Below are 22,632 nucleotides of genomic sequence, written 5' to 3'. Positions count from 1 at the left end.
TTCCAATCTTTAGTGTTAATTCTTACATTCTTAGATGCAGGACTTTCTGTTGTTCAGAGTACATGCTCCATATCTAAATTCAGATACCATCAGAATAAAAAAATTCTATTGAAAAGAGAATGGAGAACGGCTTATGGATTAAATGTTGTTCATGTTCTGCACCTTAGGAGGCAAATTCTCTTTGATTTTTCTGTTTAGTAAGATGTGATGATCAGCAGGCAGTAATTTGAGGTTATGCCTTTCAGTGAATTTCACTGGCAGATCTTAGACCATGCTGGTAATTATTAATCATGAAGACCTACTAATGCAAAGGAAAAATTGGAGCACTCCATTTTTTGTTCTGAGCTAAGAACTATCCACCTCTAAAGAAAAAACCACTAACTTGTGCTTTTAATCTTTTCAAAGCAATAGCTCACCAGGAATCTCTTTTAAAATCTATGACTTGAATTTAAAAGTATCTGCAGGCATCACATTCAGAATTAATAACCTATTTAAGAAAAAAAGTACATTAGATCTTCAATACATAAGAGAACATATAACCATGCAGATGACTGTCACTTCCATGAAGATTGCAATACTGACTCAACCTGCAGCACGATGCCTTCAAAGCCTGTCTTTTCTGCACACTTCCTGCAGCCACTCTGGGGGAGGGCAGAAGTCAAAGATATAGTTATGGAGAAATAACTATATCAATCCTTTTGGCCACACAGGTTTATCCTGAAACCTACAGTATCTAAAATATGGCCACTTCCTGCATAAGAAGTCAACTCCATCTATATGTCAACTGTTTCAGTCATTTAGCTAACATTAAAAAAATACTTCAATGCCTATTGCTTATGTCAGAAATAAAAAGTCAGCGTAGCTATGACAAGCATTAACCCTGTTTTCAAGCCCAGGATCAGACAGGTATTTCCTTTTAAGAGTGGTTCTGGATGTTACCAGCTCACAACATAACCAGTATCTCAGCCTTCAGCAGCAATGCAGTCAGTGCAAGCCATCAGACCAGCAGCACTGTCCCAACTAACCAGGCTAAATTTGCAAATATACAGAGAAGAAATTTTCACAGGTCTTTGTCACCAGCAATGCCAAGAACACTGACAATAGCCTCCAAGCAGACTACAGACAGTACAGTAAAGGGAAGGAACTCCACAGCCAGTCTCACCTGAACTGAAAAAGAAATTTATTTGTTTTGGTCCAAGTCTCTATCAACATGCTAAATGTAAACTTATTCAGGACAGCAGTTGCACAGAGTCACTGGAGGATGAGAAGCTTATATGAGAGCCCTGATGGCTTCTCATTACAGCAAGTGTGATGGAGGAATCATTTCTACACAAAAATACAAATTTCAAAGTACCACATTTAAGACCTTAAAAGAAAAATAACAATTCATTAAAAACAAACTTTAAAACCTTAATCTTTTTTAAACTGCAGAAAAATGTAAGTCAATTCATATCATAAGGGTGAATTATCAGAAGAAATTAAAAGCAGTACACTTAGTAGTAACGTACCATTCAATTGAGAAACCTGGAAGAAGTGTTTATTTCCTGACATATGCTGCAAACACTCTTCACTTTTTGTGAAAAGGAGGAAGCAGTTTGGGCATGCAAAACACTGAATATGCTGTGGAGGGAGACCTTTTTTATGCCCATCATTTTCATTTAGCTGGAAAAGAAAAATTATACATTTAGGAAAAAATTAAGCAAAGAAACCAGTCCCAGTCTTCCCCATGTCCTTCCATTCCACTCTCCCTTCTGTGGTAGTATTTTCAACTTTTAGGTTTTCAGCTACCACATCTATGTTTATCTACAACCTACCTCTATGCACTTCAGCTCACGAGACACAAGGGATTGGCCAAACTTCCATTGTTAAACTCAGCAACTCATCTATCCTTACTACTCCAGCAACTTCTTCATTCCCTTCTTGCACCACTTGCAAGCACTTTCCCCAGGGACTATGGGCTCCAATTCTTAGCTAATCCCTTTACCCTGGCTCCCAGAAAAAGCTCCTTCTATTACCAAAGCAGCTGCTTTTCCTGATGTCAGTTCTTCCCTGATCTTGCTAGCTTCTAATTCCTCAAAATGCTGCTCCTCAGAGTAGCCTGACAAGTCCATGACTTTTCTAAAAGTCAAATCCTTCCACCTGCCTTGCCTTCTACATCAACTCTGGATCTCTGCCTCCAGGGCAAAAATCCTTTAGATTTGCTTCTGATATTTTTTTGCTTGCTCCTTCATAAGTCATTCAGTGAATCTTCATTATATGCTTATGCTTTCTTCCATTAGCTTCGATTAGTATTATCTCCCCATCCTTCCACACCAAAGTAATTCATTCTTGCCTGCTGCAAGAGTCAGTCCTTTCCCCAGACTTGGCTGCAAACTTCTGCTAATGCCCTTGGACATGTCACAGGCACACAACTTGGAAGCAATGGAAAAAGAGCAGGGACAAATTACAATGCAATCTTTCAAGCTTGTCAGGTATGACTATGCATCGGGAGTTATTACCACAAGCTAAAATTATTCTGATTTTCAGAATGTCTGCAACTTCCCTGAACTTAACACAGTTTCTGGAGACTAAGTGAGTACTCAACAATACTTCTTATTAAAACATCCAACTTTGAAAATGCTATCCATTATGCAGTTCAATACCAGATTGTCTAAATAAAACCACATACCCAGAAGGTAACAGCTAAGCATCTGTTATGCAACTGAGGTTTTACAGTAGCATGTTATGAACAGAAGAGAGAGAGCGCAACCAACAACAAAAAAGCAACACTACTAGCTTATATTCAAATCACAGCTCAAATGCTAGATTATCCTTTCCCTTCTGTAAGTTAACTAGTGAGTAGCAGCAAATACCTCTACTGGAGGGACTGGAAACAGATAAATCACCCAAGTTTCTTTTCTCATTCTATTGCCTCTTTCCCCCCTCCCCCATCTCCTTTCTGCTGCTTCTCTTTATTTACTTCATCCTAACTTGCTGCATTTATCTTTCATACTTTTGAAGATGTGAAAAAAGGGAACACCTTTCAGCAACACCGAAAGAGGGACAAGAGGCTCAAGACTATGGTCCTCTCGAAAGTATACCAAAAAGTACAATCTAATGATCAGATCTAAAGAGAATACTGTCAGGCTACACCAGGTGTTTGAAACACAACAGAATAAGAAAAAAACCAAAATGTCTTAAGACTAAAAGAAGAGAGGTGAGAGAAAGAGGGTTAAAAAAGAAAACAAAAACCTAAAATCAGAGCATAATTATACGTCTCGAAAACTCTTTATTACATTCAGTCAGGCGAGTTACTCATCCTTATGATCTTACCTTAGATAAAAGATGATCACTATACTGCTGAGAGGTTGAAAATCTTTCACAGCATATCACACAGGCAACAGCATTATTTGGGGGTCCACGTAACGTGACAGTTGGGTCACAAGGAGAATGATCAAACCTGGAGAAGAAGAAATAATTAACAAACTAATCCCATCTAAATAGTTAAAAGGGTTTTTTTTTAAATGAGAAAAGATCTGTCTTTTGAAGCTGTCGGACAAAAACCCTTATCCAATCAACCTAAACTATAAAAATTCCTCTCTTCCACTATCATCAACTGTATCAGCTGAAATACCTTGCATAGAGGTGAATCTCCCTGCAGCTTACCTGTTACAAGGGTCAGTCTGCAGAAGAACCATACTGTTTTTACAAGAACTAAAAAAAGCCTCAATTTCCCAGAGAGGGAATTTTTTTTTTATTTTTACCTCCCTGCACTAGTTCTAGCTGGGATGGAGTTAATTTTCTTTGTAGCAGCTTGTACAGTTGTAGCGTTTTGGATTTACAAACAACAGTGTTGACAGCACAGAGATGTTTTAGTTATTGCTGAGCAGTGACTGCACAGCATCAAGGTCTTCTCTGTTTTTCAGACCACCCCATCAGCATGGAGGCTGGGGGTAGGCAAGAAGTTGGGAGGAGACACAGCTGGGACAGCTGACCACAATGGGCCAAAGGGGCAGCCTGTAGCAATAAGACACTGTGCTCAGCAATAAAAGCTGGGTGAAGGAGGAGGAAGGGGAGATAGCTGGGAAGACAAACACATCACTCGAGCTAACTATTACATACGAAAAAGCTGTGCCTGTTTGTCTCCTTATATTGCTTTGCTTCTGCATGCAGCTTTTGCTTTACTTATTAAACTGTTTTTATCTCAGCCCAGAGTTTTCACACTTTTAATCTTCTCGTTCTCTTCCTCATCCCAGAGAGATGAGTGAGTGAGCAGCTGTGTGAGGCTGAGTTGCCTACTGGGGTTAATCCATGACACTTCCCTCAACTTCTCACCTTACCATCTTCCCCACAAACACACTCACTAGTTAAAAGGCAGTATCTCCTGGAATTGACCACAGACACACTGAATGCTGACTAGCCATCATCAGCTATGAACAGATGTCTGACCTATAGCTCTTGTTCCTCTTTCTATTCATTATGGGCTTTTTTTTTTTTTAATCTTACCATCAAATTGTGTAAGGCAGCCTTTTGCTCTTTTTCAAGTTTGAATGAAGATACTATAGAACTGGAGAATAGAAATCTTGTTTCTCAAAAAACCCATGTATTACAAAACGCTCAACAAGAAATAAATTCTGAATGGAAAAAAACAAACAACTTCCCAACCCACCCGAAAAACCCAAACCAAAACAACAAAAAAACCCCTATGAAGTTCATCACATCATCTATATAAATTGTGTAACATATTAATTGGCTCTCAAAATGGAACTTCGTCAGTACAGGTAGTTTAAAGTAGACTTGATGCTGATGTCCTAAGTTAGAGCATATTCTTTCATTATGATATCTTGCACTGAGCTCTTGTACTATGTCCTTACCTTTGAAGGTGACCTAGAAGAAGATGTACATTATCAAACTCTCTGTTGCAATGCATCACAGGGCAGTGTTTGGGACTGCTGTTGACTTGTGTCTGAGCTGCCCTCTTACAAGCACCCCTTTTTCCACCATTAACAGAGCCTGGTTTCAGACCTGTGTTATAAAACAATGTACTTAACCAGAACCTAGATTATAGAGGCTTAAGAAAACAAACAAAATAACACATAATCCCTAAAGCATTTAAAAATCAAGTTACAGTGATTCTTAAAAGCAAACTAACAATGTACAATCCTACTCAGGAAGTCTGCTCTTTCATTTTCTTCAATTCCCAGCAGTGTAACTTTTTAAGCACTTTCACACCCTTCATCGAGGTACTATTTGAAATTCACTAAACATCCTGAAGTTACACTTACTCATGTAGACATCTTCCCAAGCAGCAGTTCAATAGTAGTATTTTTTCTTCCTAGCAGCTTCTTCTATAAAAATTGTTAACATTGCCTTAGTGATTTCTAGATTTTGTATCTTACGTTTCCTAAACAGTAAAGCATTAGAAGAATGGATTTTATGGAAATGAGTGTTTAAGAACTTTCAAATGCCATATGCTGGCAAAGTTAATATTGTAGGATTAGGTTATGCACATGGCACCTGCAAGCTCAATGCAATTATCACGTGTTCTGTTCTCCAGTTCAGGATTTAGAAACCATCACTGAAACTTAGCTTCCTACTCTTACCTGGCATTTTTAACCACTGGTCCACACATAACCTTGCAGCTTCTGTATCACTATGTTCCCGAATAAATTCTAATTCTTGCAACCCATGAGCATATTGGGAATCAACCTTCTCCTGCGAGAGAAAACATACCAGGCAAGGTGGTGATCAAATTATTTTTAAAAAAATGAAAGATTAGGTATGTATCCCAAAACTTACATATGAGTTTCTAAAAACACAAGGAAAAAAACTCCAAAAAACCAACAAAACCCACATCCACAAAAGCCTAAAGTAGGGGAAAAATAAAATCTTACAACTTGATTCATTTCTATTTACCACAATAAAGACAGAACATAAGGGCAATAAAAAAAATTTAAGAACCAGTAATTTTTTCCCCCAAAGCAAGAGCTACATCTTGTGTCAATTAATTTACTTTTACTGTAACTACTGAAGTTTCTGTAGCATGTACATAAGATTATAATCTTATAAAGAGAAACAAATAATCACGAAGTTTTAAACAAGCAGCACAAAATCATTATTGAAACCAAAGAGCCAGTTTGTTCCACTGACAAGGAAAAAACCTGGCATCTTCACTTTGAAAACTAAATTTAATTCTGCAAGTTGCATTAACTGATGAGGAGTAAAGAGCCACCCAGGAGGAAAATATTCATCTTTAACAAAGGATTTTTTAGCTTTCATTCTCAAAGTACATTGAAAGCTACATAGTTATCTCTGACTCCGCTTGACACATGGAAAACTGTATGTGGAAACATTAACAGATTGCCAAATTCTCCGTAGAGGAGACAGGAGAGGGATGTAGGCTTCTGGACTTCAAGGCTACCTTGGACTATATCCAACATCCTTTTACTCTGTTGTATTACAGTTGCACAGTCTAGTGTAGAATATAAAAAGCTGTAACTGTAGTACAATCATGTGATTTTAAAAGTGTTGAGAAAATTAGGCTGGAAAGACAGCATGTTCCACAAATACTGAATTTGACTCTGTTCCTGTTCAATTTCATGAAGTTCTTGTAATCCCATTCCTTCAAGCGGTCCAGGTTCCCACAGAGAGCAGCCCTTCCATTAAGCCCGCTGACTGCATCTCCCAGTTGGTAATAGAAATAAAAAGTACAAGCCTTTCAAATCGCTGCCCAATGCAATTAACAGGATTCAACTTTAAAATTATGCCTTAAAACACAGAAAGTTGTATCACATTATAAAATATTACTCAATACAGAAATTTAATGTGGCAAACAGTTTCCCAAAAATCTCAGTCAAAAGCAAGTAAATGAGTAGGCTTGCTGCATGGCTGTTTGTGATAACTCTTATTTTTCAATTACTCAGCAAGAGTAACTGATGTTAAGGTTCCTCTGCTATATATACAAACAAGAGAAAAATTTTTGCCATTGATTTTCACGAATTTTGTTTTTTCCCATCCTCAGGAACTGCAATAAGACTAGCAAATTTATCAGTTAAAAGCCACTGAAGAGACAAAGTCTGTATTGTGTTTCGAATGATGCCACAGAAGCCTAGTTGCTAGTTCCAGGTCTGGCTCACCAATCTTTTTATTTATTTAGTAGTGAAAACAAAGACTCTTGTGACTACAAGGCCTTTATGATGCAATTCTACCAAAACAAAATACTCCCAATACCTTAAAGGCTTTGTTTTTCTCTTCTTTTTGCTGCTTCTCTACTTCAACATGTCGTGCCAGACGATCCAGGGTTGATGCAACTCGTTCTTTCTGATAGTCAATGTGATCCTTACGCTTAGAAGGTCTCTACAATTGAAAAGTTAAACACTTATTTGGTGACTAAGTAACAGGCACTAATACAGTGAAAAGTGATGCCCAAGCATCAGGACATAATTCAGTACAGATACTCTTATTCTAAGTTCCATGATCTACCTTGCTAGTTTTCTCTTCCTATTTATCAACATCTGTAACTTCTATTAAAGAAGCAGGTAAAACAACTCTCCTCTCCACACATTCAAGGCAATTCAACATAAACATTAGCCTCACCAAAGCAGTAGACGAACATGGATGATTGTGCTGGGTGTCCTAGAAGTCTCCAACAAATGAAAAATTAAGTAAATTATTTTAAGTAAGTAAACAAAATATCTACTGATTTGAAAGCCAACATGCAGACCACCTGAAAAACTGAGAACTGATACAATTATAGCTCTAACTACTATCTTCAGAAAGGCAGATCATTAGCTTTTTCTAGCATAAGGGATAGACCATACACTGTAATTTGCTCCTATTACACAACTAGCTCTAGCAATCAACACCGTAGAGTCAGCCTGTGAATATACAGAAGATCCACCTTTCCTTAAGCACCAGTATTATTACAAACATCCTCTACTGTAACACTGTAAAACACGAGTCAAGAGATGGCTACTGCTGCCAACTCCAGTAGGGTTAATCACCACTATCCAAGGCCCTACAGAGCAGGCACAATAAGATCGGGGGATAAACAGAGCCTGCTTCTGACTCATACAGTCTTAGGAGGGATTATGAAGGATTAGGCAGAGATAAAACCAGCCTGTCATTGGAATAAGGTCCTCCAACCTATACATCTTTCTTAAAAAGTTATTTTAGAAAGAAAAGGCCTGGGAGTAGACCAGATACATTTGCAGGCTAGAAACTGGACACACAGACTTCTGAGGCTGCTTGTAAAGTGATATTTTTCTTCAACACACTCGCTAACATGACTGAAAGACAAATAAAAGTTCCAAGCCCATTTCAAGGAGGCAAAAAACAGCTCTGGAAAAAAATGGAAGTGCTGGCATTCTTGCCTTCCACTCAACAGTAGGAAAAAAAAAAAAATCAAAATACTTATATGTTATTTATTTAATTATTACTTGTTAAAAATACCTCTAATAAGGCTTTTGTGAAAAGTAACTGATAGGAAAAAATACAGAAGAGCAATTATTTTATTCAACTGAGATGTCCTAAAATATATTACAACATACTCACGTGAACATAAGAACTGCTGTTAGGTTCTTCATCTTCACTGCTAACAAGATCAATACATTCAAGTACAGGTCTTAAAGGTCCTTCCTGGAATAAAGTATTAAAACACACACACAAAAGCACTGAATTGTTGTCCTTTGAGATAAAATGTTGCATACATTATAGCACATTGTCAGCATTAGCATTTCACCAAGGTTTCAAGAGAGTGCAGTAAAGGAAATTCTGGCATGGGAACTTTTCCACTAAACAGACTATTCCACAAAATTGGTAAAACATGCAAACAAGTACTCAAAAATAATCTAATACACAGATATCAAGTAGAAAAAAAATCAAATTAATAATCTGGACTTGCCTAATAACATTATATTCTTCACCTTCTCAATCAACTCAGACCTACATTTTTAAAGATACTCAACCTGTGCCATTAATTCAATGGTAATAGGGTAGCAGCCTGTTACCAAGATAGGAACAGCCTCAGATTTCACTATGCAATGTTAAATGTTTTCTTCTTTCAGAGTTTTTTTCGCTTTGTTTTTAAAAACACAAATTCAATTCCAAAAGCGTGATGGCCTAATCTTGGCTGGACACCAGGTGCCCACCAAGCCACTCTATCACTCGCCTCCTCAGCAGACCAAGGTTGGGGACAAAACAAGATGAAAAAAAATCCTCCTGGGTCAAGGTCAAGGCAGTTTAATAAAGCGAAAGCAAAGGCCACATGTGGAAGCAAAGGAAAACAGAAGATTTATTCTCTGCTTCCCGTCATCACGCAACGACCAGCCACTTCCCAAGGGCTTCAGCACACACAATAGCTGCTCCATAAGACAAATGATGTAATAGCAAATCACAGAATGGTTTGGGTTGTAAGGGACCTTAAAGATCACCTCGTTCCAACCCGTCTGTCATGGGCAGGGGTGCCCACTTTATCAGGTTACTCAAGCCACTGTCCTTTTCCTTAGTTTTTATTACTGAGTAGACATTAAATGGTACAAATATCCCTTTGGTCAGTTTGAGTCAGCTGTCCTGGCTATGTCTCTCCCAAAACCTTGCCCATCCCATGCTCACTGATGAGGGGGGAAGGTTGGGGAGTGCCTTGATGCTGAGGGAGCTCTGCTCAGCAGTAACCAAAACACTGGTGTGTTATCAACACCTTTCTAGTCACCAATGCACAGCACAGCACTGTGAGGGCTGCTATGGGGAAAATGAACTTCATCTCAGCCAGACCTAATAAACAAGAAATTAAACTCCTCGGGCATTTCAAACATTAAGAAAGTGGGAAACAGTTCATACACATTTAAGCCCTGAAGATTACTCCTCTCTGAGCAGATATTCCACAGACAGGTCACAAGTGTTTTCTCTGTATTGGAATCACAATGAGGGGGAGGTCATTTTATTTTAAAAGGAAACACATTTTACCCATTCACACCACATACTCAGAAGCACAAAGACACATGTCCAAACAGTCTGTCCAGCACTCAGTTTCAAAGATATACATCCAGGAAGCCTTGTCAGGACTCCATGCAGGAATATGAAGGCCCAACAACCCTGGCTATCAACAAATACTCAGGTCTTCTCTATTCTTCCTAGCTTGACAGCCATATGCTTCTTTTGCATGCATATTTCCCATCTTTTGTCCCTCTTTTCCATTCCCTCTGTGAGTCACTAAAGGTTACTGACTGGTTTTGTCTCCTCCTTAGGATGTCTCCAATTCACTCTCCAATTATACCAATTTTACCATTTCTAGTACAAGCTTCCAGTAGAGAGTACAATGTCAGAACAAACATAAAAAAGCAAACATAGAAGAAAAACTGGAGTCAGCAATCCAAACTAAGCACATAGGTTATAAATTTTTTAAAGAAGATGTACTAAATAACATGTGGAGCTCCATCCATACTCACTGCTGTAAGTCTTCAGTTTTTAAAGGCAAAAAAGAAGCACTATGTCCATATAACATGACGTCATTCAAAAAAAACCCCAAACCTGTATCATGCTAGAGCATCATCACATGCCAACTAAATAATCAGTATAATGAACATGAAACAGAATGAGTAAGTCCACATACACCAAACAAAAATATTCCTAGTGACCCTAACTCATACCCGTGGTCACATGTGTTTGTATCTTCAATGAGAGGCAAAGTGAACTAAAATCTTCACATTCCACAGAAAGTGAATGTGATTCTGAAAGTTATTATCTAGCTTCAAAGTAAATAAATGAAAATCAAAGATAAGTTTATTTTTTTTTGTAATGCCAGGGGTGATGGTTTGGTTTTTTGTTGGTTTTTTTTTGTTTGTTTTAAATCTGTACATGCAATGCCACCTAAATCATGACAGAGTTTTTGACCAAACTACAGTATTAGCCATTTTCTGGCAATATATCTGGTAGATACCACAGAGCTGTTATATACTCCATATTTATGCTTTATTTCTTAGAAAGTGAAGTTTTCCAGGCAGAAGGAGGACTTACAGTACCCAGCAGACTGACTTCTTGAAGAGGTACAGTACCATCTCTGCCACATATTTAGCAGTTTCTTCAAGATATTAGCAGTGAACCACATAGGGCAGGCTAGGAAGACTTACTGCCTCATGAGAAGTAGTGGAGAGAAAAGCAGCGTGCAATCCTCTCTACTGCTCTTACTGCATCTCATTCTTTACATTGTTACACCTTTCAAGGCAGTAAAGCTGTTCAGATGGCCAGGCATAAACAATCACCAGGGAGGAAGAGGAATGATATCTTGGACAGATAACAAAAGCTTATATGAATCAAGCTGCAGGCCTCAAATTACCCCAAAAGAGTGCTTAATTTTTTAGGATTAAATAAACATAATGTGGTTGTTAAATGAAATACAAAAAAAATCCATTACAGTTTTGTTTCTGTAGAAACTGACAGTCTCTGTACAACTTTTAAGAAATTAAATCTTTATTAAACAGCTGTTAGCAAGTAAGAGTTCAAAGACACACTCAGACCACCTGACTATCCAATCAGCTTAATAATGTGTTTTGAAATGTTCAGCTCTGATCCTAACAGCTGTACCTTCTTCAAAGGCAGAGATTTCCCCTATTTGTGTTTATTTACTCTCTGGGTTCAGCAACTAAATAGAACTCACAAAACTGACAGCTGAAATGCAGAATAACTTGGTTTCAAGTCTAGGAAGCTCTAGTGACAAGAACAGTAAATTTAATGCAAGTAATATTACACTTGTTTAAACGTTGTTTGCACACATGAAATGTTCTTTTTTCCTATCAAATTCTGTGCCTTTTTCTATCCAATTTTTGCATAATGCTCACCTCCACACAGGATGAGCCACAAATTCAAAGTTATGAGAATTTTAATTACTTTGGTTTTTTCCAACTGGTTCAACTAAATAGTAATGCCAACACTGAAGATTCCATCACTGTAGGAGAGCTAAGAAACTGTGGATCAGATAGCTTTGTCCAGCTCTTCGTAACTCCCCACAAGATGAGCACCACCAGCTAAATAGTATCTTGGCATAAAAGAGCCTCAGATTACAGAAAAACAACATGCTCTCATTGAACAGCTGAAAGCTGGAGCCTCTCTAGCTGACTATACTGGCATACCTGGCACCCAGAAAGACATCAAGTACTAAGTACTCAGATGCACTAGCACTAAGATATGCTCAGTCTTCACATCTTGTAAGCACATCCTTCACATTCAAACAAACAAAAATATCAAAACCCAAACACAAAATAAGCAAAGAAAACCAAACCCCCAACCAAACAAAAACACCCCAGCCATTCTCCACTCCTCCATTACTTCTCTAAATAATCTTCAAAAGCCACTCTTCTCACCAACCAACAGCAATGCCACAGAGCTACCAACAAAAAAAAAAAATCGCACCTTTTTCAGTTAGTAGAAGAATTTCTAGGTTTTTAAGTCTCCAGGCAGCTGTGGCATCTCTGCTGTTATTCACAGCTTTGCCTGAAAGCATTAGCATTAAATCAACAAAACTGTAATTTCACTATGCTACACAAAATACCAATTTTAACTGTTGATATAATCAAAACTGTTTAATTGGCAACTGGTAAAGATGGAGCTTCATATTCATCTCCAAAGACCGTCTTCTCAAAGACTTCTGTGATGCTCATTTTTACTGCCTCCAGAAGTTTTCTCCAAAAGCCCTAAACTGTGGTCTCTTTCTCCCCCTCCCTCATTTCACTCAGTCTTTGGGTAATCAGGTCTAGCTAACAGACACCTTGTCCATCATGCAAGGTGTTTTATTTGTTCAGTTTTTAGCTTTACGTGCATTCAGACCAAATACCCAGTTTACTTAAACAGCACAATTAAACTTTTGCATAATTATACACACACTAGCATACAGAAAACATGAAACTAGCTTTCACGTATGCGACCACAAACTTATCTTTGACAAATATTTATGAGCATAAATTGTGTATACACTATGTAAACACACTTATCATAGAACAAGTTTACAATAAAATAAATTTTAAAAACTGACCCAAGTAGTACTATTTGTGCTCTAAATTTGTGCCCTAACAGACGTCCAACTTCAAGACTGAGTAACTGACCAACATTGCAAACCAACAAACACTTATGAAGTTTTGATTTCTATAACCTAGTAAATACAAAAATTCAAGTCCTTGGTTGAGTGCAAAAATAAAAGTTCTACTTCGGAGATGCTTCCTAACACCACTACCATTTTATTCAGCTCCTGCTGCAATACAAGTAAAAGCCAGAGAGACAAATACTTCAGTTGAATATCTAATATTTAACATCTCAGGGAGAAAGGAAGTAAAATATTTAAATGGTAGCTACCGTATTTTAGTGAATCACTTGATTTGGTGTATTAACTAATTCCCCTCTAAGTCCAATGCTTTTGGTGCAAACCGTGGAAACTTGAGTTATCTATCTACTTAAGTGCTACAGACCCCATTACATCTGTGAATTTCTTCACTCTTGCCTTATCCTTCCCAAGAAAACAAAATGGGGGCAAGACCATCCTATCTTAAGAAACTAGGAATAACAGCTTGCATTGCAGATTAAATTATATTTTTCTGCTGGTATGCAAAACTTAGAATGTAATGAAGTGGACAAAATACATTGTAATGACAAAGTAAAAGGTGGGAAATTAAGTAAGAATAGTTTTCTGGATGAGGATTAAACTGACTGTAAAAGCTAAAAGACTCTGGCAGCAGCAGAGATTGCCTTTGCTCCATCAAATGAGGACTTTTTGTCCTCAAATACCCTAATACAGTGAAGGAAATCGAAAAAAAAAAAAACAAACAAGGAAAACCAAACCAAAGAAACAAAAAAACTCACACCAAAACCACACCCAGCTGTCAAGAAGAAAAAAAAAAAAGGGGGAAGAAAAACACAGAGATCACATGGCCTACAACTAATTGTTGTCTATTAAAATGAACACAGGTTGAAATACCTCAGTAGCTTCTCTAATTCAATTTATACAGTACCATCTTGTGCACCGAGTCTTTAGGACATGGATGCAATCGGGTAGCATCCACATGTAACATTTATGGAGACTACACACTTCCAGCCATACACATTATTATATGGAAACGATGATCTAAAGCTAGCCAAGTAGTCTGGAAATCCTTTTGCAAAGTCTGAAGTCATCCTCACTCAGAGCAAAGGAGAGATCTGAGGACACATTGCTGACATTAGGTGCTGGCCAGGGTCACATGCCTTTCCCCATATATTCATCAATGACAACAGTAAGCTTCTCACCCCAGGATATAAATCCTGCAAAAGACTAAGCACAGTCATCTTCTTATATCTAGCAGCCTCTCTTGGAAGCAACTGTCACTGGGACCACAAAGGATCTGTATTATCCACAGGCAAAGCCAAGAAAATAAAAAGAAAGTAGTTAGAAGTGTTGATTTTAGTTCTTTTCTTTCAGTTCTCTTTCAGTTACTGCTCCTGGTGCTCCAGCAGCCCTTCAATCATTATGCATTCCAAGCTATACTAGCTTCCTCATTCTTTGCCCAGTTTGAAGAAAATGAAGCTTTTACAATGATGATAAAAGAATTATGGAATGGTTTGGGTTGGAAGGGTCCTTGAAGATCATCAAGTACCGATCCACCTGCCGTGGGCAGGGACACCTTTCACTAGACTAGGTTTCCCAGAGCCCCATCCAACCTGGCCTTGAACACTTGCAGAGATGGGGCATCCACAACTCTGGGCAACCTGTTGCAAAGCCTCACTGCCTGCACAGTAAAGAACTTCTTCCTAATATCTAATCTAAATCTACTCTCAGTTCGAAGCCATTTCCCCTGGTCCTGTCACTACATGCTCTAGTAAACAGTCCCTTTCCAGCCTTACAGGCTGCCTTCAGGTACTGGAAGGCCACAACTAGGTCACCCTGAAACCTTCTCTTTTCCAGGCTGAACAATCTCAATTTTTTTAGTCTTTCCTCACAGGAGAGGTGCTCCATCCCTCTAATCAACTTAGTGGCCCTCCTCTGGTCTCACTCCAACAGGTTGATGTCCTTCCTGTGCTGGGGACCCCAGAGCTGGATGCAGCGCTTCAGGTGGTGTGGAGTGAGGGGACAGAATCCCCTCCTTTGACCTGCTGACCATGCTGCTTTTGATGCAGCCTAGCATACAGTTGACTTTCTGGGCTGCAAGCCCACACTGCCAGTTCATTTACCAACACCCCAAATCCTCTGCTGCAGACACACATGAACGCTTGTATGTATATAATGAACTTTGAACTCACTAGTTAATTTCGACCAAATCAACTACAAGATTAAGAAGTTTCTGAGATATTCAACTACTTAAAAATCCTTCACACTCAAGCATTTAAATACCCCTGCAGAAAAAGTCTGTATATTGAACCTAGGCTTTAATCAAGCACCATATAAAATAGAGCAGGAGAAAAAGTCTAGTTATTGTTCAGCATACTGTTCAAAAATGAGACAAATGCACAGGAAATCAGCCATTAATAATCTTGGCATCAATTAATCACTTGATCTTATTCATATGACTTGTTCCTTCAGGAAAAACATCTTTAGATGTGTAGATGTGGCACCTAGGATATGGTTTAGTGATGGACTTAGCAGTGCTGGGTTAACAGTTGAGTCAATTAGGGACATGGTTTAGTGGTGTACTTCGTAGTGCTGGATTAACAGTTGGAGTCAATGATCTTAACAGTCTTTCCCAACCTAAAAAAACTGTGTTCCTATGTAACCCTGCAATTTAGCACCACTTCACTGATGACAGATTGAGTCCAGATCACAAGCAGCATGAAAATATTCTGCTTTTCTTGGACATCCAATAGATAAAAGTGTCTTGAAGTTACTGACATGTTTTACTTGAATGTATTAGATTACCTGTTGTACTGTAGCTACTATAGAGTGCTTCACACCTTGAGAGGACTGTTTAAGGTCGCTTACCTGTAATTTCCTCCCTCTTCTTCTAAACCAAGTACAGTGTTTTTAACATTGTTTTGCTTTATTCCGTTAAGTTAGGTGGGACTATTCATGTAGCAAAATGCTATGCAACGATTACCAAAGTCCTCTACAGTGACTTCTTATATATGTAATTGATCACTGTAATTCCCCACTGACCTGTTGGGATACTCCAGTCCATATTCTCTCTATAGGACCAACTGACATAATCTTATACTCTTTCAAGAAAGGGCACATAAATCTTTAAGATCAACTTGTTATCTGACACAGAGGTTCACAAATCAAATTATCTTTAAATGCAAGAGTAATGCTTTCCATCAAAATGTAATCACCATCAACAGAGTAAACAAAATCCCCGTCCTGTTTAACTGGACTATTGAGAATGTATTAATTACAACAAGCAGTGTGCTTCCGGTACAAGATCTACTTACTCCAACAAACTCAATCTCGTCTTCACTTTCAGAAGCTGGTGATTTACTCCTGTGAAGGCTGACAGAGCTATGAGACTCCATTATCTAAACAGACAGAAACCAAAACATGATACAGCATTTTATTTTTTTTCTTTAACTAAACAGCATTTTCCATTTTATGCCTGCTTTGGCTTTACAGTCTATCTGCACTCAACAAGCCTGTCTCTCATTCACTGACAATTATTACCGATACCCGAAGAAGCAATAAACGACTTTGACTCGAACCACGCTGCTGTATTTTTCCAAGTATGTAAAACATGGCTTAACCTACAAAGCGTACCAATACCTATACTCCTCCAGCAGCCACCGCTGCAGTGTAGCAGCCCAATAACATGTTTAAGGCCGAAACCCCAGCGAGAGCCGAGGCCTGAGCTTCAGCGTAGCGGCTCCGAGGCACGACCGAGCCGGGGCGGGCCGGTAACAGCCGCGGGCGAGCTCGGCCGTTTCGAGCGGCCGCAGCTGTTTTCGCTGCTCCGGGCCGCTCTAGGACCGCGGCAGAGCCAGAGGGCTGAGCTTCGTGCTCCAAAACAAGCGCCGTCCCGCCCAGCTCCGGCGGGGCTCCGCGAACGGCGCGGAACGGCCCCGGCAGCCCTGCCCCAGCGGGCGGCGGTGCTGACTCACGTTTCTGGCCCCGCACGGGCCCCCCGCCCCGCGGGCTCCGTTCGGCCCCCCCGGACTGACGGTTCGGCTGCTCGCCGGGCACAGCCCCGCGGGCGCTGCGCTAAAACCGGCGGCCCCGAGCTCCGCCCCGGCCCCGCTCATTCACCGCCCCCTCCCGCAGGCATCACCGTCCCGACCTGCCGTGTCCCCGCTTCCTCTGCGGCCCGAGGGCGGCGCGGCGGGCAGGGGTGGGGCGGGAGCGCGGCGGGGCTCGCCGGGAGCGGGAGGTGCCGCCCGCTGCGCCCCGCGTTGCCCATGGCAGGTGCCTTCGCCACCGCGGCAGCGCCATGGCGCGGACCCCGGCCGAAGCTCCGAGCGCTTTCCTTCTCTCGTCTTACCTTCAGTTGCGCTCCATCGAGTTCCTGCTCGGAGGGGGAAAACCCCCATGCCGCTTCCGGGGGAGGGGGAGGAGGAAGGGCGGCCATTGGGGCTGGCAGCGGAAGGGAGGGAAGGCGGGAAAATCGCCTATCCGCCTACCTGTGCGTGCCCAGCCTGCCGGTGCCCAGCCCATCTCTCGGTGGTTCTATCCAGCCAGGCATCTACAAAGATCCTTTGTGAGCATCTTACCGGAGGTGGTGCCACGGGCGCTAGTGAAGTCCAGATAAACAATGTCCATCGCTCCACTCATCTACCAGGGCAATCAGTTTATCATAGAAGTTTATCAAGTTGGTCAGGCCTGATTTCCCCTTGGTAATTCCATACTGATGACTCAGTGATTTTCTTGACACTGAAGTACCTGGAAATGGTTTCTGGGAGTAGCTGCTTCATTACCTTCCCAGGGATCAGGATAAGGTTGACGGACCTGTGGTTCTGTGTGACCTCCTTCCTGCCCCTCTTGAAGATGGATGTGGCATTTGCTTTCCTCCAGCCTCAGGCACCTCTCCCAGTCACCATGATCAGTGAAAGATTATTGAGAGTGGCCTTGCCACGACATCCATCAGCTCTTGTCAGTACCTGTGAGTGTATCCTGTTAGGGCCCATTGACTTAGCATATGTCCAGTTGATCCTCTCCCACCAAGTGTTCATCTTCCTTGGTCCAGCCTTTCCCCCTGGCTTCTGGAACCTGGGATTCCTGAAGGCTGGTCTTGCTAGTAAGAACTGAGTCAAAGAAAGCATTCAGCAACTCAGCCTTTTCCATGTCCTGTGTCAGCAGGTCATCCATCTCATTTAGCAATGGGTCCACATTTTCCCTAGTCTTCCTTTTGTCACCTATGAACTTACAGAAACCATTCTTGTTGTCTTTGACATCTCTAGCTAGATCCAATTCCAGCTGTGCTTTAGCTTTCCTAACTTCATCCCTGTGTGCTTGAACAATGTTTCTATATTTCTCCCAGGTTACCCATCCTAGCTTCCACCCTTTGTATGCTTCCTTTTTGTATTTGAGTTTGACCAGGAGCTCCTTGTTCATCTACGCAGGCCTCATGGCATTGTTGCCTAATTTCCTATTCACTGGGATGAACTCTTCTTGAGCTCGGAGGAAATGATCTTTAAATACTAACCAACTTCCTTGGGCCCTTTTCCCTCCAGGGCTGTACCCCATGGGACTCTTCCAAGTAGATCTTTGAAGAGCCAAAATTCACTCTCCAGGGTTGTGAGCCTGCTTTTTACACTTCCCCTCCCCTCAGGATCCTGAGCTCCACTGTCTCATGGTCGCTACAGCCAAAATTACCTTGAGCTTCACGTTCCCAACAATCTCCTTATTGCTATGAGGTCCAACAAAGCATTGCTTATTATTGGTCTTTGTTGACTCCTTTATGACTTGGAAGAAGTTATCAGTGCACTCCAGGAACCTCCTGGATTGCTTATGCCCTGCTGTATAGTCCCTGCAGCAAATATATGAATGGTTGAACTCCCACATGAGAATGTGAGGCTGCTCTTATCTGTCTACCTCATCCACTTGTTCTTCCTGGTCAGGCAGCCTGTAGCAGACACCCTCTATAATGTTACCTTTACCTGTCCTCTCTTGAATCCTCCCCCATGAACTCTCATTCAGTTCCTTGTCCATCCCCAGGCATTGCTCCATGCACTCCAACCGCTCTTTCACATAAAGGAGAACTTCCCTTGCTTGATGTCCTATCCAGTCCTACCTAAAGAGCTGGTCTCTCTTCATTCATGGGGGCCATCCCACCATGTCTCTGTGATCCCAACAAGATCATAGCCTTGCAGCTGCACACGGACTAACTTATCAAGTTTATTCCCTGTGCTGCATGCGTTAGTATGCAGGCACTTTAGAGAGGCACCCCAGCATGTTGACTGCCTAGAAAGGGCTTGGGGGATTTCTCCATTATGATGTTTTGTAGACATTTCTTTGCTCAAAGAAGGTGAGCCCTCTTAAGCCCTCTTAAGCCCCATCTTATTGTTTTGTGTGTTCCTGTCACACCACCCTATGCCCTTTGCTTTTCTCTGTGTCCATCAATCCCTCACAGGGCTGCTGGTTACTCTCTCCCTCTCCCTTACTTCTTAGTTTAAAGCCTTCCTTATGTAATCAGTGATCCTACTAATAAAAATAGCTTTGCCCTGCTTAGTGAGGTGGCTCTCACCTCTCTCAAGCAGACAGTGATCTGCTAGCATGGTCCCATGGTCATACAACTCAAATCTCTGTCACCAACACAGGTTCTGAAAACAATTATTGACTTGTCCTATTAGTGCCCTTCTCCTCATTTCCCCTCACTGGCAGGGTCAAGAAAACACCACTCAGACCCCCATGCCCATGATTCTTGCTATTTATCTGCTACTACTCTCCTGCTTCCTCATGTTTGGTCATGTTTGGTGACTTCTAGCCACCTGAAGCAAAAGTCAGTATGAATCATCTTTACTCAATGCACTGGCTTTGAGTAAGCTGAACAGTGTAAATGTCACCTATGAGTTCTGTGTTGGTATAAAAGAGCTGGTTGCACACCCACAAAGCACTTCACTGGTGTGTGCTTATCAAATCCTATATACACAGGAGAGAAAGAATTCAGGGTTGCATGTTAAATTTTGGTGTTATGTGAGCTTTGTGAATAAACAACTATCAGCAATAACATATCATGTGGTATTTAATGTAAGCGTTAATTTGGTGCACTTATTTTTCTTGAAAACATAGAGTTACTAATGTTAGTTTAAAGCCTTTTCCATATATGAATGAAAAAACAGCTTTATGACAGGAGATGGATCTACTGAACTGCTAGTTATATCTACCAGTTATATACTCATTAACAAGTTCGTACAACTTAATCACCCTTGTTGAACTGTATAAACAACACTGATTTGACCAGTTTTATTTAATTGCTAAAATAATGGAAACTTGACTACCACTTGGAAAATTAAAGTCATTGTTGCAGCTTAAACTTTAATATTTTGCATTTATAACTTAAATTTGCTAACAGAATGTTGACAGCAGTCATTCTGTTTGTGGCTTGCTTTTTCATTTCATAACTTCTGATTCTTGAGAATAGATAATATGAGGAGCCATAGTAACAAGTTACTAAAAAAGCAAGGTGGTATTATTTTTCCAAACTCTGAGACCCTATGAAGATGACATTAATTTGAATATGAACTTTTCAGTAGTAATTGACGTAAAGGTTTACTCATGCAATGACCAATCCAAAATTCCTCCTTGTATGTAAACAATACAGTTAAGGAAAAAAAATAGTAAGGGAATTGCCATGCAATTATGTCAGCATTTCCAATATGCTAACAAAACTCAGAATTCCAGAATTTGTGTATTTCATCTACTTCCATGGAAAGCACAGTTTTCAGACTTTGAGCCAGCTTAGGAATGTCCTTATGCAGAGCTTGTTGGGAAGGGAAGGAGAGGGGAGGCAAGGCGAGGAAAGGCAGTTTTCATAAGCTCTTCATGAGCTAAGATCTCTAAGTTCAAACATCCAAATGAGGTCTAGGTATCATATAGAATATGGAAGCTGTTTCTGAGCAGACTGTCTTTATAAACTCAGTAGTGCTCTCTAGCAAATAATTCCACATAGTCACTACATACCGGTCAGATTATGTGACTAATACATCTGTTCTAGAACAAGCAGCAGTCACAAGCATTGAGGCCATGTTGCTGAGAACACAGCTGCGTTGGGCAGGACACATCTCCAGGATGAAGGACCACCACCTCCCTAAGATTGGCTCCAGGATGAAGGACCACCGCCTCCCTAAGATCATGCTCTATGGTGAACTTGCCTCTGGCTGCTGCAAGAGAGGAGCCCTGAAGAGGAGATACAAGGACTCCCTGAAACAACATCTCAGCCTTGGCCATATCGATCATCATCATTGGTCTACTCTGGCCTCCAATCGGAAGGCCTGGAGACACACCATCTATAACGCTGCTGATGCTTTTGAGAACGCACGCAGGATCACTCTGGAGGAGAAAAGACAATGCAGAAAGAACCGTGTCTTGTCGATACCACCTAAGGAGTCTTTCCGCTGTGCCTTTTGCAACCGGACTTGTCTATCTCACATTGGCATTTTTAGCTACCAGCACACTTGTAGCAAGTGTGGGTAGAGTCCTTCCCAAATCTTCGTTCGCGAAGCCTAGCCATGATGAGTATAAGGACACATTGTCACTATGTGTCCTTAATTATAGGGTAGGTTTAGATTAGGTATTAGGAAGAACTTCTTTACTTGAAGGTGGTGAGGCACTGGAACAGGTTCCCCAGAAAAATTGTGGATACCCCATCCCTGGAACTGTTCAAGGCCAGGTTGGATGGGGGTTTGAGAAGCTTGGCCTAGTGAAAGCTGTTCCTGCCCATGACAGGGGGGCTGGAACTAGATGATCTTCAAGGCCCCTTCCAACCCAAACCATTCTATGATTCTGTGATCTGAATTCGAATGTATTTAAACATCCTTGTTTCTCTCTTTGCTCCCTAAAGTAAGTGAAACATTGATTGCCCTTTTAACCATTGATTTCCCTCTTGTATCAACATGGCATACTGCCACTTATTCTTAATCTAGGAAATTCAGGATTTTTTGACTACTATTTGTATACCCTAATAAGAGGAGACATGAACTTGGCATGCATTAAACCCCCTGATTTAATGTATAGTTTTTCAGTAAGGTCTTTATCCCATTCTTCACAGATCTCAATATTCTTCCTGCCTTAGAAAGCAAGTGCTCTTCTGAGCACTTCATGATAAACAATGACCAAATTCTTTTCCATGGTAACCTTCAAATTCAATCTAATATGCACTAATAGAAATAAATAGTTCAAAATATTACTTTTAGTATTGCTTACCTTTTCAGTAGTAACTCTACAGGAATAACTCTACAGTTATTAAATGCCATACAGTCATACAGCTGTTAGTTTCTTCTGCAGTAGCCATCAGCCTTCTCCAGTTGTAAGGACTGCAACTAACATGTCCTCTGTCACTCTTATAAGAAGAATTTTACACTTTGGGACACCACACATTTACCTATCACCAATAATTTTGATTTTAGTGCAAATTTTGGGAGAAGCAGCATTATGCTTCCTGTCAGAGCTTTCTGACAGAGACTGAAATGGTTAACGGCTTAAGCATTTTTGAGATCACCAAAAGACTTCTGTCCACTGTAACAAACTGCAAAGAAGCAGCTGCTCATCTACCAAAACCC

The 22,632-nt window shown here is 40.6% G+C and overlaps 1 protein-coding gene across 9 annotated transcripts in view; it reads right to left on the bottom strand.

Moving 5' to 3' along the window:
* The window catches only part of ZNF451 (zinc finger protein 451), a 38,392-nt gene extending 20,910 nt beyond the window's left edge, over positions 1–17,482 (bottom strand). For 5 of the 9 annotated variants that reach the window (XM_027730550.2, XM_027730552.2, XM_027730551.2 and 2 more), the window contains exons 1-8: positions 17,020–17,177; positions 16,360–16,443; positions 8,533–8,616; positions 7,210–7,335; positions 5,583–5,694; positions 4,854–5,004; positions 3,313–3,439; positions 1,509–1,662 (exon numbers count right to left, since the gene is read on the bottom strand). In XM_027730550.2, the coding sequence (XP_027586351.1) occupies positions 1,509–1,662; positions 3,313–3,439; positions 4,854–5,004; positions 5,583–5,694; positions 7,210–7,335; positions 8,533–8,616; positions 16,360–16,443; positions 17,020–17,160 (979 nt within the window). In that variant the 5' untranslated portion in view covers positions 17,161–17,177. The other 4 variants (XM_027730553.2, XM_027730556.2, XM_027730555.2 and 1 more) reach the window with 4 other exon arrangements.
* Between the last annotated feature and the right edge of the window lie 5,150 nt (positions 17,483–22,632).

The sequence above is a fragment of the Pipra filicauda genome, unplaced genomic scaffold (assembly GCF_003945595.2).
Source record: "Pipra filicauda isolate LSUMZ 115617 unplaced genomic scaffold, ASM394559v2 scaffold195_size2193078_pilon, whole genome shotgun sequence".
Lineage (NCBI taxonomy): Eukaryota > Metazoa > Chordata > Aves > Passeriformes > Pipridae > Pipra > Pipra filicauda.
The sequence above is the reverse complement of the archived record's forward strand: the minus strand, read 5'-3'. Positions and strand labels throughout refer to the sequence as shown.